At 38.7% G+C, this 11,818-nt stretch overlaps 1 protein-coding gene across 2 annotated transcripts; it reads right to left on the reverse strand.

Moving 5' to 3' along the window:
* Positions 1 to 2,190: 2,190 nt before the first annotated feature.
* LOC125894933 (CD276 antigen-like) lies at positions 2,191 to 8,378 on the reverse strand. Of its 2 annotated transcripts, XM_049586641.1 has the most exons (6): positions 8,216 to 8,378; positions 5,240 to 5,578; positions 4,851 to 5,129; positions 4,433 to 4,537; positions 3,955 to 4,062; positions 2,191 to 3,623 (listed from the first exon to the last, which is right to left on the reverse strand). In XM_049586641.1, the coding sequence occupies exons 1-6, from the start codon at positions 8,286 to 8,288 to the stop codon at positions 3,520 to 3,522; spliced, it is 1,008 nt and encodes a 335-aa protein (XP_049442598.1). In that variant the 5' UTR covers positions 8,289 to 8,378; the 3' UTR covers positions 2,191 to 3,519. The 2 variants fall into 2 exon arrangements, with proteins under 2 accessions (XP_049442598.1, XP_049442607.1); XM_049586650.1 differs by lacking the exon at positions 3,955 to 4,062.
* Between the last annotated feature and the right edge of the window lie 3,440 nt (positions 8,379 to 11,818).

The following is an 11,818-nucleotide window of genomic DNA, read 5'->3' on the forward strand; positions in this document are numbered from 1 at the left end:
TCCCGGCGGCTGCGCGCTACGTCACTGAACGACCGTCGACGTTGGATGACGTAAGACGGCGAGCCCGCTCATGGGACTTGTAGTTCTGAGAGGCAGATTTTTAGATTTGTTTAGCGTAGCTCATCAAGGGTGAAAAAAGTATTCAGATCTTTTACTTTAGTGAAAGAACCAAAACTACACAGTGGAAATACTCCATTACAAGTAAAACTCCTGCACTCAAAACCTTAAATCAAATCAAATTTATTTATAAAGCACATTTAAAACAACAGCTGTTGAACCAAAGTGCTGAACAATCATGAGTATAAAAACAACACAATAAAAGAAACACAAACAGGTAACAGACAGAAATGCCAAACTCTCATACAGAGTTAAAAGCCAAAGAATAAAAATGTGTTTTAAGACATGATTTAAAGACGGACAGTGAGGGGGCAGTCTGACATGCAGGGGCAGCTCCTTCCAGAGTTTGGGGGCTGCAACTGAAAAGGCCCGGTCTCCCTTCTGCTTTAGCCTAGATCTAGGCACAACTAAAAGCGACTGGTCAGCAGACCTGAGAGCACGTGGAGGTGCATGTGCCACTAAAAGATCGGACAAATAAATGGGGCCTAGCTCATGTAAAGATTTATAAAGGAAGGTTAAAATTTTAAAATCAATTCTAAAAAGTACAGGGAGCCAGTGAAGGCTCGGGAAAGCACGGGAGAAATGTGCTCTCTCTTGCCATAAAAGGCACTGCAATAATCCACACTGATAGAAATAAAAGCATGGATGAGTCTTTCAAAGTTGTTAACAGAGAGGCAGGACTTAACCTTAGATAAAAGCCTCAGTTGATAAAAGATTTGACGACTGAATTTATGTGTTTATCCAAATTAAACCCACTATCCATGATCACACCAAGGTTTCTGACGTATGATTTTACCATGGACTTATATTGCTCAGGTCCATATTGGGGCCAACACAGGCACTACTGGGTCCAAATATCAGAATCTCAGTCTTTTCGTCATTAAAACTTAGAACATTTAAGGCCATCCACGCTTTAATGTCTTGAAGACAGTCCAGCAGTGGCTGGAGGGTGCCATTTTGTTTTAAAGGCAGATCAATGTGTGTGTCAACTGCATAAAAATGAAATGCAATGCCATGTTTTCTCAGAATTGAACCCAGGGGGAGCATATAAAGGGAAAAGAGGATAGGCCCAAGAATGGACCCCTGAGGCACTCCACAAGGTAAAGGTGGAGGAGGACACACAAGCTTCTGTCAGTCAAGTAAGACCTAAACCACTAAAACGCAGGTCCTTTTATGCCAATATGATGCTCTAGGCGAGCGATAAAGATACTATGATCCACTCACTGTATCAAAGGCAGCTGACAGGTCTAAGAGCATAAGAAGGGCAGAATTCCATCAGTGGCGATTAAAAGATCATTAAAAACTTTCAAAAGTGCTGTTTCAGTGCTATGACAGGCTTTAAACCAGACTGGAACACCTCGAGAATACCATTTGAATTTAAGGACTGCAATTGAATATGCCATCAGTGTGTGCCGCTGCAGCTGTGATGAAGGTGAGGTTTTACTCAGCCATCCCATAATGTCAGTCTGCATGAAGCAGCAGCCAACACTATGAGAGGAACTTCATTAGTCACTTAAAGTTACGCATGATGATGTTTCACAAGACTAAACTGAATTTAATCCTGGTTTTCTTTTGAGAATATTCGTGCTGAATATCAGCTGTTAGCAGTTTAGTTAGAACAGTGATGTTATCTGCCTTCACAGTCCCAAATATCTGTAAACTCCAGTGATGTGTGTCTCCAGAGAAATAGAGTCTGTTTCCTAATGCAGTCTTATTCATAGAAAAAAGACCTGAAATGTTTGAAGATGAATCACACAGAAGAAACAACTCAGGTTTGTGCCATAAACTACACTGTCAGGAAGTCCATGGGAAAATGTGTGTGTGTGTGTGTGTGTGTGTGTGTGTGTGTGTGTGTGTGTGTGTGTGTTTAATACAGTGAAGATAGAAATTAGTCAGCAGAGGGCGTGTGTACGACTTGCCTCTGAAATGATTTACTTTATTTAAATGGAGGAAAACATTTAACAGTTAAACAGTGTTGTGTGTTCAAAGTGTCATCTACAGAAACAGGTGTTGCAGGTGGCGTCTGTCTGAGAAACTGACCACAAGCTGAACAAACAGTCACACCACAAATCATAATGTCAGCATGTTTTATTCAGTAGAATAGTAACATTTAAACAGATAAACAGAACTGACAGAAATCACATAATAGCAGGATACAAGTGTATGACAACATTTACACCATAAACAGTTTGAAAGTGACTCTACACACTCTGGCTTGTTGTATGTAAGGAAAAGTTCAACATTTTAAAAAATAAGCATATTCACTCTGTTAGTTAAATGAGAACATTGATACCACTCTGACACATGAACACAACAAAGTGCACAGACATGAGCAAACATGCGTAAAGGTACGAAATATAAAAACAGGTTTCTTAATACTAATATAATATTGAGACAAACATTAAAACTTAGAAAAGTGCAAATGAAGTAGCCCATAGCAATAAGGTAGAATTATGGAGGCCTTCTTGATTTCAACAGGTGTAAGAAAACTTTTTTTAAATTTACAGCAGGCCTATATCTCAGCATTTCAGTGAAAATTAAATTATTTTTAAAGTTTAAATTATTATTCAAGAAATAAACGTATAATGTCACAGGATGAAAGCATAGTGAAGACCAGAACACAAGTTTTATTTACAGACCTTGAAAAAGTCATTCATGCTTTTATCTCATTACGTCTGGATCACTGTAATTCCCTGTGCTCAGGGCTCAGCCAAAAGGCCATTTCCTGTCTCCAACTCACTCGTTCAAAACTCGGCTGCCAGACTTTTGACTGATTCAAAGAGACAAAACTACATAACTCCCCTCCTTGCAACGCTACACAGGCTACCTGTTAAGTATAGAATCATTTTGAACTCTTACTAATTCCCTTTAAAGCCCTACATGGCCTCGCTCCAACATACAGTATAGATTTACTTACGCCCTATGAGCCTAGCCGCTGCCTGCGCTCCTCAGGTAGGACCTTCCTAACTGTTCCCACAGCTCGTGTTGTTCCAAAAGGAAACGGGGCATTTTCTGTTAAAGCCCCACAGCTGGGGAGCTCCTAACCTGAGGAACTTAGGTTAGCAAACTCAGTGTCTTCGTTCAAAACACTCCTCAAAACACACTTTACTAGAAGGCTTTTTACACTAAATCTGTTGTTTGTCTAGTTTCTATCCTTCTTTCATCTATTTCATTATTTATTCATTCATACACACTCTGATGTATCTGGTCTGAGGTTTTGTTCAACTTTTTTTTTATCTTGATAGTGTATACTATCTTATTTGTCTCATAGAGCCCTTTGTAACTGTGTTTTGTAAAGTGCTATACAATACCTGCTTGTCAGCTGCGACGCACACGCAACTACCCCCCCAACACACACACACACACACACACACACACACACACACACACACACACACTCCTCTACAACATTGAATCGGGGGGTGCTGTTGCCTGTGAGTCATGTGCACCCGTATTCAGTGGCTGCTGCTCCTCCTCTCTCTCTGCAGTCTCTGAACCCTCTGACCCTGCAGAAACATAAAACAAAAATGTATTAAAGATATTTTGAACTTTCTTGATCCGACTCAGGCAGTCACCCCTCAGACATATATTTTCAAACGTATTATTCATCAGTGTCTGTTTGGAAATATAGTTAATGTGCAGATTGATTCTCTTGAAAGGTGCAGTGATGTGTATTTGTTAGTTAGCTCATAAGTTCAGGGCAGTTTTGTGGTCGACTATAAATGCTCAGTATTAGTAGTAGAACTGATTTTAAAGTTTCATTGACTACTTTTAGGACACTTCATGTGTCAGCCTGGTTGCACTGCAGGTCCTGACCCCATACTGTGTATACTGTACCAGAACATGACTGAAGACCCTCAGGTTCAGTCTGAGTCCTCGTACCACAGCCAGCAATGTGCTGAACATTACTGTTCATCAGATGTTCAAATTTCTGTTGCTGTCTCTCTAAGGAGTTAAGAGGAAATGTCATTTGCATCTTCTTTAATTAGTTTTTAAAATGTAATATAAAATGATTCATTTATATTTGATGTAGGACCCTAATTGGATCTCGTAACTTTAACGATAAACTGTCTGAAAACAGAAACGAGGCCCTCTGCTGTAACGTGCGCACTGATTCGGAAAAACAGACTCTTGTATTATATTCACAACTTTGTTGTATTTATTTTTATTTATTCATTATTAGAACCAGAGGACTCATATATTAATGTAGTCTCAGTGAGTTTTGTATAAAACAGACTGGTTCATATCTGAAGAGACAAACACAACTGTAAAGACTCTGACAGATATGTTGATAGGATATATTATTAAAACTTACCTCTACACCTGTGATGGCACAAAAACAAACTGTAACAACCCCAAAGAAGGACTAAAATTACTCCAGCAACAAGGCATGCAACATTACCATTGCTCCAGGTTTCGTCTGAAACACATGACAAAAAGCTGATGTCAGGTAAAAAGTAGCACGCACATACCCAAAAAAATTTTTATGCTAGGTGCTGGACCAAAAGGTAAGTATGAAAGAAAAAGATGAAGTCCGCACACCAGAAGCTGCTCCTTGCACAATTTATTCATGCATTGAATAAAACAAAAAGCTGATGTAACACTCAAAATGTAACTGTGTATCATGTACAGCAGATTGATCATTGACTAAACGTAGAGAACAGTTCAATGTGCTGCTAAAATCTATCAAAACTAAAAGTACAACACATGAGCACCTCAAGGAGGAAACTTACCAATGATATACACAGGTATCTCTGTATGAATCTGATGGTTGATTTCCTCCTGTGTGACCACACAGTGATAGCGGTCGGTCTTGGTCACAGAAGTTTGGAGGATGATGTCATAGCTGCCTCCTCTGTCTGTGACCTGTGTCTCCTCAGCAGGAAGGATGTTTCCATCACTGTCCTTCCACTCTACTTTAGATTTTGGAGAAGCACCTCGAACAACACACTGCAGCTGCATCCAATCAAGTTTGACATTGAGGACTGTGACAGATGGCTTTGGAGATGAAACTGTCAACACATTATAAAGAATAAGTTAGAAAGAACAATTACATGATCAGAAATGTAATAATGTGCTTTTTGTGTTCACTCCCTCTCTGCTCGTATTTAGAAACACTCACCAACAACAAGATCAATGTGGAATATTTGAGGCGTCTGAAGAAGTGGAAAAAAGCAGGTGTAGTCTCCACTGTCAGCCATCTTTGTATTTCTGATGATGATGGAGGCGTTGCCGTGTTTCAGCTCATCTTGGAAATGAAAGACTCGACCTTTGAACTGCTCATCTTGACCTGAACCACCATTGTTGTAATGGAGGCCTTCATCATACATGAACACCCCCATCATACCATCATCTTTCATCCAGACAAAGAGTTTCTGCTCGATGTTCTCCTTGGTGCTGAGGGAACAGGGTAATGTGACATCACTCCCTTCTGACACCAACACTTTGATGGCCGCTGGTCCTGGAACATAAAAACATCATATGTTTGCAACATGTGTCACCAGAATTATTTTCTTGACCTGAGAGGTTTTTGAGAGGTTACTGTGGCGCCCTCTGTTGTCCTAAAACTAACATTTCTTTTCATTAGGGGTTCAAGCCCGAAGGGTCAAAGAAATTTTGCTTTGTTTGATTGACTTGAAGTTCGACACACACGTCCAACTGAATGTGCTCTACAAGTCTTAGGAACCATTAAGGTTTTCCGCCATATTGAATTTTCTGAAAAACAAATTTTTGACATCATGGGAGGAAGTTTATCAATAGTCATCAACAGCTTTTTGATATGTCATTGCTTTATGATGATATTGACCAATTACCTTTAGAGAGGGCGTGGCTCAGCACATTAATGGATTTTACTCATTAATTTATAAAAGAATTCATTGAATTAAATATAACTCCTGACATCTCCATACAGACAGTGTGGGAGGCCTTTAAGGCAACATGTAGGGGATGGATCATTAGTTTTTCATCATATAAGCACAGAGAAGTTACAGAAGAAAGAGAAATTATTATTATTATTATTATTATTATTATTATTATTATTAACACTTGATGCCCTGATCTCAGCGGTTGAAATTTTGAATAATATTAAAGGTCTGTCAAATGGTAAGGCACCTGGTGGAGACGGTTACACCACAGCATTTTTAAAATGTTTCTTGAGAGAGATCACACCACTGTTGGTGAACTTATATAATGATATTATACAGAAGCAATTTATGCCACAATCAATGCAGACAGCCATAATATCATTGTTGCCCAAACCTGGAAAAAAACACCTTGACATAAACAATTATAGGCCTTTAAGTTTACTTAATAATGATTATAAATTGCTTGCAAAGATACTAGCAAAAAGATTAGAAAAAATTGTGCCCACTTTAATTCAGCTGGATCAGGTTGGTTTTATCCCTGGGCGGTTATTATCCAACAATATGAGGAGGCTTAAGCAAGTTGTGCAAGTGGCCAGCTCTCTCCAACATCCAGTGGTAGCAGTATCATTGGATGTGGAGAAAGCATTTGACCGTATAGAGTGGCAGTATTTGTTTTATACTTTGTCTAGATATGGTTTTGGTCCTAGATGTTTACAGTGGATTAGAGCTCTGTATCATGAACCTGTTTCGGCAGTTAAGAGTAATAATATCATTTCAATACCACTTCAGCTTTATTGCTCTACTAGACAAGGTTGTCCTCTTTCCCCACTATTATTTATCCTGGCACTAGAGCCTCTAGCTTGTGCAGTAAGGTTGGATAGATATATTACAGCAGGTGTCTCAGTTGGTGATTATGATTTTAAACTTAATATGTGCGCACATGATATTCTGTTGACATTGTCTAAGCCATCATGCTCAATCCCAAAAGTATTACAAACAATAAAAACATTTGGCAATTTGTCAGGATATAAAATAAATAAATAAAATACAAAAGTGAAACCATCCCTTTAAATCAGTTTACACACATCACAGATCTGGGTCCAGCTCCTTTCATATGGAAAAGAGAAGGGATGAGGTATTGGGGCATTAAAATCAGAACCCCTATCAGCAAAGTGTTTGAAATAAAGGCTCATCCTCTGGGACATTCCATAAAGGAAGACCTTAAAAGGTGGTCTAGTCTGAGTGGGCGGAAGTTCGCTGCGTAGATCAGCCTCTCACTGGGCGGAATTTATTGCTTGGGCACTGTTATTTACGTGACAACACCTGAACATAACACACACAGACACACATTGGCTGTTTGTTTCTACCTCTCTCCTCTCTGGAAGCCTCAGACCTCCAACCGCCCGCCTCCGCCTTGATTAAACGACGGTAAACGGCAAATGCGTGCTCATGGTTAGAGGAGTATCACCCAGGATTCATATGAACTTGATTGTGGACATGGTGGACAAACAATATCACTCTGGACATAGGATCACAACATGGAAACAGCTGATCCTTACAACTCAATCTGGGTGAAAATGAGTGTGTAAATTAATTTTTTGGGATGGCGGCCATATTGGTAATATGCAAATTAGAGGACAGAAATAAAACATAATATGATTTAGCAATAAATACTGAATCTGCATGTTCTAATGTGTTTCTAATGCTTAAACATATGTAACACCAAGTTTGTTAAAAACAACAACACTTATTTTAATTTGCCACCATCTTGGGAATATGCAAATTAGGGGTCCAGATGCATCCAATCATTAAATTAGCACTCCTATGTGTTTCTCATGGGCAGAAAACATCAGATAAACACCAACTTTGCATTTGTGGCTCATCTAGTTCAAATGTTAGAGCTGAAATGGTTACAGTCGGCAGCCAAATTGGATTTTGCCACAGTCATCAGAATGCTAATGCTAATGTGACTGTAATGCGATGTTCAATTTCCAGATTCCTTTTAAATACATTAATTTAAATATGTAGGCCTCCTGAATGTGGTGCTTTTAACACAAAATGAACGACTGTCTTGAGTTTGTGAGCTATGCTACTCTACACACTGCTCTGAACACTCTTCAGTTTCTTTAGGCCACAGAGCCAACAAACTAACCAAGGCCTACATGAAGTGCTGAGCCCGACTTCCTGTCAAACAAACTTGTGCCTTCATAAACTACAAAGTTAATGGTTCTTACCTTTTTCATCACAAAGAGTTTTTCCAGTGAAACACAGCAGGCAAAAACACAGCAGGTCCAGCTGAAGCTTCATGACTGTCTATCTGATCTTTGGATTCATTGTTGTTGCAAACAGTCGGGTGTCTTCTTATCGACGCAACACCGAGGCCCACATCACTCCTGATGAAGGGGAAGTGTAAAATAGAGAAGTCAAAACATGGCACACCCTCACCACTCTCCCGGAAGAAGGAAGCAGATGTAACCATGGATACCAACAGACACTTTGTGAAAGCAAAATAGAGCAACAAGTTATTAAAAAAAAACATTTAAATCTGAATTAAAATGAGTTAAATTAAAAATAAACCTGAATAAGTCAGATAAGAGTTACAGTGCAGTGGAATCAAAGTAATTAACTTGTTCATATTTTCTTGACACAGTTCACACATTCACAGATGAACTTCATTCATTAATCTGGGCAGTCTTACTGCCATCCCTGCTTTGCAGCATTCCTCTTTTTAGTGAAGAGACTCATTTTTAATCAGCAGATTGTGTGACTGCTTTGTCACGTGGTGTGTTTGTTCTGGAGGAGAGGAGACCTGTGTGGATAATATTTCATATTTAGACTTCTCATCTTAGGCAGGACTTCACAAAATCCTTCTAATCAAATCAAAACACCATATTTTCATGTGGAACAGGCTTGTTAATATAATCAATATCATGCTGTGCCAAATGTGTATTACATGTATTTGTTGCATTATTTTAAATATGAATGCCTTGTTTGAAATAATATTTGTAATCATTGTAAAATAATCTTTTTCTCTGGCTTTTAGTTCCAAACATAATCAATCAGTATTGACAACTAATAATCATAAAGCCCATCAATAAAATCAAATTACTCCTCTACTTTATCAGACTGACAACACATTACTGCATTACGTGATGAAATTAATTACCACATCTACACACAGCGCCGTCTCACTAATTCATCTTGCGGTTTGTGCGACTGTCAAACACACACATATACACACCAACAGCGTCTCTGCCGTCATCTGAGCATTGATGCAAAAACCTTTTCTCCGACCTGTTTCTCTGTGCAGGAGACACACACAGGAAGCGCACCTGCACAGGTGACATTAATTAAATCCATAATGCGTCACCGGAAGCTAAAATCGCCACACCTTTTAAATTAAATCACTCTACTCTGCTTTTTAGTGCTCCTTAAATTACATAACTCTGAAACCAAAGCAAAGGAATGAAAAAGAAAAGAAGAGCATTTTAATTTATGCCTGAACAGTTTATAAAGAGTTTATTGAGCTTCAGAAGGAGCAGAGTTTTCTCAACATCCTTCAGTTCATCACAAACACTCAACATCAACACATCTGGAGATACATGGTTTTCACTGGACAGGAAAGGGATGGAGAACTGTCCTCTGAGCAGTAACTAAAGCTGTCAGACAGATGCAGTGAAAGTACAATAGTTAGCTGTGACATGTAGAGGGGGAAAGTATAAAGTTGCATTAAATGGAAATATAAATAAAGTACCTTGAATGTGTAGTCAGCTACAGCAGTTGAGTCAGTGTACTTGGTTGGACTCCACCACTGTAGCTCATGTAGTATGAATCTCTCCACTCAATATTACTGATATATAAAAGCTAATGAAACTGATCTTAACTCAAGGTCCCCTTACTGTACCTTTAACCACATCTCACTGTCTTCATCATCACATGGAGTTTGAGATGGGTGTGACTGACTCTGAAAAAGCAGATGGACCTTAAGTTAGGGTTTTGGTTTTTCTTTTTGCCGCTCAAAATTATGTTCAACAATGAACTTTCATGTCCAACTACAGTCGTACTTGACGAGTAGGTTACTGAGGTATTAGGACACTAGCCCCAATGGGATACAATGCAACTGTAATAGAGAGCAAACCCGCTGTTGTTTGTTAAATCAAGTGGATATTACACATTATCATTGTATATGATCACATTATAATAAGGATTTGTACCTTTTCAGCACAGTTTATGCATGAGACAAAGTATTTAGTGTTCAGACAAGTGTTGAACCCTTTAATGTCCACACCAAGAAAAGAGAAATGGAATTTTCTGTCTTTGCATTTTTTCATTTCCTTAGGGCAATACTAACAAAAATCAGTGTTTGTTTTCTGACACTGTAACATGCTCATAAAACATGCCTTGCTTTAAAAATCCCACCACACAGAACCCTCATATCTGGAGTGACTTTATTTGTTCCTAACTTCCTGTGTGACGCAAACTGTAAAGGCACACTATTTACAGACACAGCAACATCCAGTGGATTTCTTTAGCATGACACAGCTAACCAGAGTGGTGGAGATAGCTCCATCAGGTTAGCTTCAACACATTGTTCATTGAGATACAGTGACTCAAAATGTGCTAAACCAAACGGTTGAGAATGCTAAAGGGTTAACCAAAGTTAAAACAGATCTTTATACATATCTTTTTTTTTTATTGAAGCATTGCAGGTTAGTATAAATGTAAGTAGTATATATGTGGAGCCCCTGAAGCCAAACTGCTATTTAAAATAGTTTGGATGTAAGGTCCAATAGTCTCATAGATATCTTTAAAAAAGTGAGAGGGAACAACATCTGTGGGACAAGTAGAAGGTTTCAAATGACCAATTACATCATTTAACTGTGAAAGAGACACAGGCTCAAAGTCCTTAAAAACAGCAGAGCAAGTGACAGCAGTGGAGGGGTCATAAGAAGGAGGTGAAATGTGTGATCTAATGGCCACAATCTTGTCAATAAAAAAAGTGAAGAAAGTTTTCACAGATTTCTGGGGACACATCAAGGCAAGCAGAAGGAGGGGTGTTGAGAATATTATTAATGGTGTCAAACAGAACACGAGGTTTGTGGCAGCTATTAGAGAAAATGTTCAGTTCAAAACCTGAAGGAAAAGCACTTATACCACACTGGGAAAATACTCCAGCATGACAACTTGTGATTTCTTCACAAAGACAACTTCTGGTGATGTCACTTTAATTAATGTCAAGTTGTCATAATCAAGACAGCCCAAACAATGTCAACTTGTCATTACAAAAACCCAATGACACTTAATGACAGCAGTCATAAACGTTTATGACATGTACATAATAATAAGATAAAATCAGACACCTTCAAGTAAAGTGTTAGCGTTAAAGCTTACAAGTATCTTACACAACATCCTGATAGCAGCCATCAGTGTGTGCCGCTGCAGCTGTGATGAAGGTGAGGTTTTACTCAGCCATCCCATAATGTCAGTCTGCATGAAGCAGCAGCCAACACTATGAGAGGAACTTCATTAGTCACTTAAAGTTACGCATGATGATGTTTCACAAGACTAAACTGAATTTAATCCTGGTTTTCTTTTGAGAATATTCGTGCTGAATATCAGCTGTTAGCAGTTTAGTTAGAACAGTGATGTTATCTGCCTTCACAGTCCCAAATATCTGTAAACTCCAGTGATGTGTGTCTCCAGAGAAATAGAGTCTGTTTCCTAATGCAGTCTTATTCATAGAAAAAAGACCTGAAATGATTTAAGATGAATCACACAGAAGAAACAACTCAGGTTTTTAACCCTTCATGCAACATATTACATGTCTCCACTGTTCA

The sequence above is a fragment of the Epinephelus fuscoguttatus genome, linkage group LG1, assembly GCF_011397635.1.
Source record: "Epinephelus fuscoguttatus linkage group LG1, E.fuscoguttatus.final_Chr_v1".
Taxonomy (NCBI): Eukaryota; Metazoa; Chordata; class Actinopteri; order Perciformes; family Serranidae; genus Epinephelus; species Epinephelus fuscoguttatus.